General features: G+C 42.2%; 1 protein-coding gene across 1 annotated transcript in view; it reads right to left on the reverse strand.

The window, feature by feature from the left end:
- cd276 (CD276 molecule) overlaps window positions 1–2,500 on the reverse strand; it is a gene marked incomplete at its 5' end in the record, with an annotated part of 125,789 nt that overhangs the window by 88,506 nt on the left and 34,783 nt on the right. Inside the window, one exon of the mRNA XM_080840261.1 lies at window positions 173–469. Coding sequence (XP_080696387.1) covers window positions 173–469 — 297 coding nt within the window. The remainder of the gene's footprint in view (window positions 1–172; window positions 470–2,500) is intronic.

The following is a 2,500-nucleotide window of genomic DNA, read 5'->3' on the forward strand; positions in this document are numbered from 1 at the left end:
ATTTATGAGTGAAAGCATCAGACACACACACACACACACATAAACACCAAACACTCAGATACGTATATTAACAAGTCATGCACTCATCTCTGTTTCTCAAATACACGCACAGTGACACACACAGACATGTGTGTGTGTGTGTGTGCGCACACACATACTCACACACACTCACCTGTGATGGTGACAGACGCGTGGCCATCGTCTCTCAGCAGCTCGTTGGTGACACGGCAGTGGTAGGTGCTGTCGGGCTCCAGCATCACCGTGAGAACGCTGCGTACGCTGAACAGGCCCAGCTCCGTGGCCACCTGCGAGACGGTCACGTTGTCCGTCAGGTTGTGCCCCGCCCCGTCCTGCCACACCACCTCGGCCTCCGGGTAGCCGCCGTACGCCATGCAGGTCAGCTCCACCTCGTCACCGGGCCGCAGGTTCGAGTTCGGCGTTAACGTCACCATCGGTTTGGTGTATGGGGCTGTGTGTTTGAGAGATAGAGAGAGCATTTTATCAAGTGTATTGTGTACACACACACACACACACACACACAAACATATTATGTGAGAAATAGAGAAATCCAGGGAGAAATGATTGTCTTTATTTAAATGTGTGTGTCAGATACAGAAATAGAGTTTGAGTTTTGTGTACATTAATGTGTATTTATTCATAGATGAGAGAGTGTGTGTTTGTGTGTTTTTATGCATAAGTGGATTGGGGATGCAACAATGTATGTGTCTGCTGTGTGTGTATAATAGGGTGAGAGGGTGTTTTAATGTATTTTTATTCATGGATGTACGTATAGTCATATGTATCAGTGTATCTGAATATATATATATATGTGGTTTGGGTTTGCAAACAATAATGATAGAGAGAGAGAGAGAGAGAGAGAGAGAGAGAGAGAGAGAGGAGAGCAGAGAGAAAGAATTTGTTGAAAAGACAAATATAAACACCACAAAAAAAGACAATTCTCACTATCCATCCATTATAAAACAAGCATCAATTATTCCAGAAAGGGAGCAAAGAGTATTTCATCATCCATCACAGAACAAAGAGCACCATCACAGCACAATTGATCTTCAAAAACATCGACTGCACTCATTCATTTATAAAAATGTAAATCTGGGATAGGTCTTGACTTGAATTAAATTCTTAAAAAACTGGTTCAACATCCTCTCCTGTGTTCTGCTGTGCTTTGTTTTTCCTGCTGATGTCGATGCGAGCTTGGCTTGACCAATAATTAGAGTAATACGTTGATTTCTGTCTCTGATTGTAAGCGAATCCAAGTATGAAGCCATATTTGGTGAACATCCCCCCCAGGGGAAAAAACAGAACACTTAAGATTTTAAATAAAGGAGAAAGTCTTTCACAATCCTTTAACAGTGGCAGATGGTTTTTCTTTCATACAAAAATAGACACTTGCCACTTTTTGCAGGATTTCTCACAGATGATACCTCATTAACAAAAGCACCATGCAAGATCCTCCACTGAAGGTCACCAGTTCTTTAAGCTAATTGAGATCTGTATAGAACTCTCCATACTGCTTTAGTTTGAGTCTCAATTCCTAGTTAGTCTCTCAAAAAGTGCCTTTCAAAGTGTTCTTACGCAACACCTTCACTAAGTTTCTGTATATTACCTTCCCCATAACCAAAGCTCTCCAAAGTCTAGCAGGGGATTAGTGTGACATGATTCTAGCAGAGAAGGCACAATTAGGGTATTTGGAGAAACCTTACTTTTACAGCATGCGTTGCCTGTCCTATTTTGTATTTACTCTATGTGCTCGCTTGTCGAGTAACCTTTTCACATACCCAAAAGATTTCATTTCTAAGAAAGAGGCTACTGCCTCTGAATTCTGTTAATTACAACCTGCCTCTGCAACGATATGTCAAGAGCAAGCCTGTGACACCAGAGGTGTCATTTCCAAACACTGTTGGCTCCTCAAGTAACCAATGAAGAGATGATAATGTTACAGCCCACCAATCATGAAAAAGTCCCAAAACATTAAAAAGATGACAGTCCACACAAGTTGCTTATTATCCTTTTCGAAAAAAAGCAATGCCCAAACCCAAATGACTGACTCCACTTGAAATAGCATAAGTCAGTGGGCTCTACACCAGGTCATTTGGTCCTGTCAGCAGTTTCTGGCTGAACTGTAGTCGATAAGTGCCTCCTCTGCTGATCAAATGTTGGTCCTTGCCATCTTTTGAAAAACAGAAATAACTGCTTGAGGGACAACTGTAATTTGTCCCAAAAATAGTTCACCATTTCCCTCTGAATGTTGCCAAGAAGTCCATCAGGAGGTCAAACCCAAGCGAGTTCATGGCATCAAGAGGATGCCACCAGATTATTAATTACGATTGTGTGCTCCTCATGTCACAATTAAGGGAGCAACCATTTCCATTTCTCCAAACATCCTTGTACTTTGTCTAAGACCCCCACTTTCCCCCCCCAGTTCACCTTTGCAGAGGACAAAAGTTAAATGTCTTGCTGTTTTAGCCTGGCTCGTGTTACC

This window comes from Sprattus sprattus (genome assembly GCF_963457725.1).
Source record: "Sprattus sprattus genome assembly, chromosome: 6".
Lineage (NCBI taxonomy): Eukaryota > Metazoa > Chordata > Actinopteri > Clupeiformes > Clupeidae > Sprattus > Sprattus sprattus.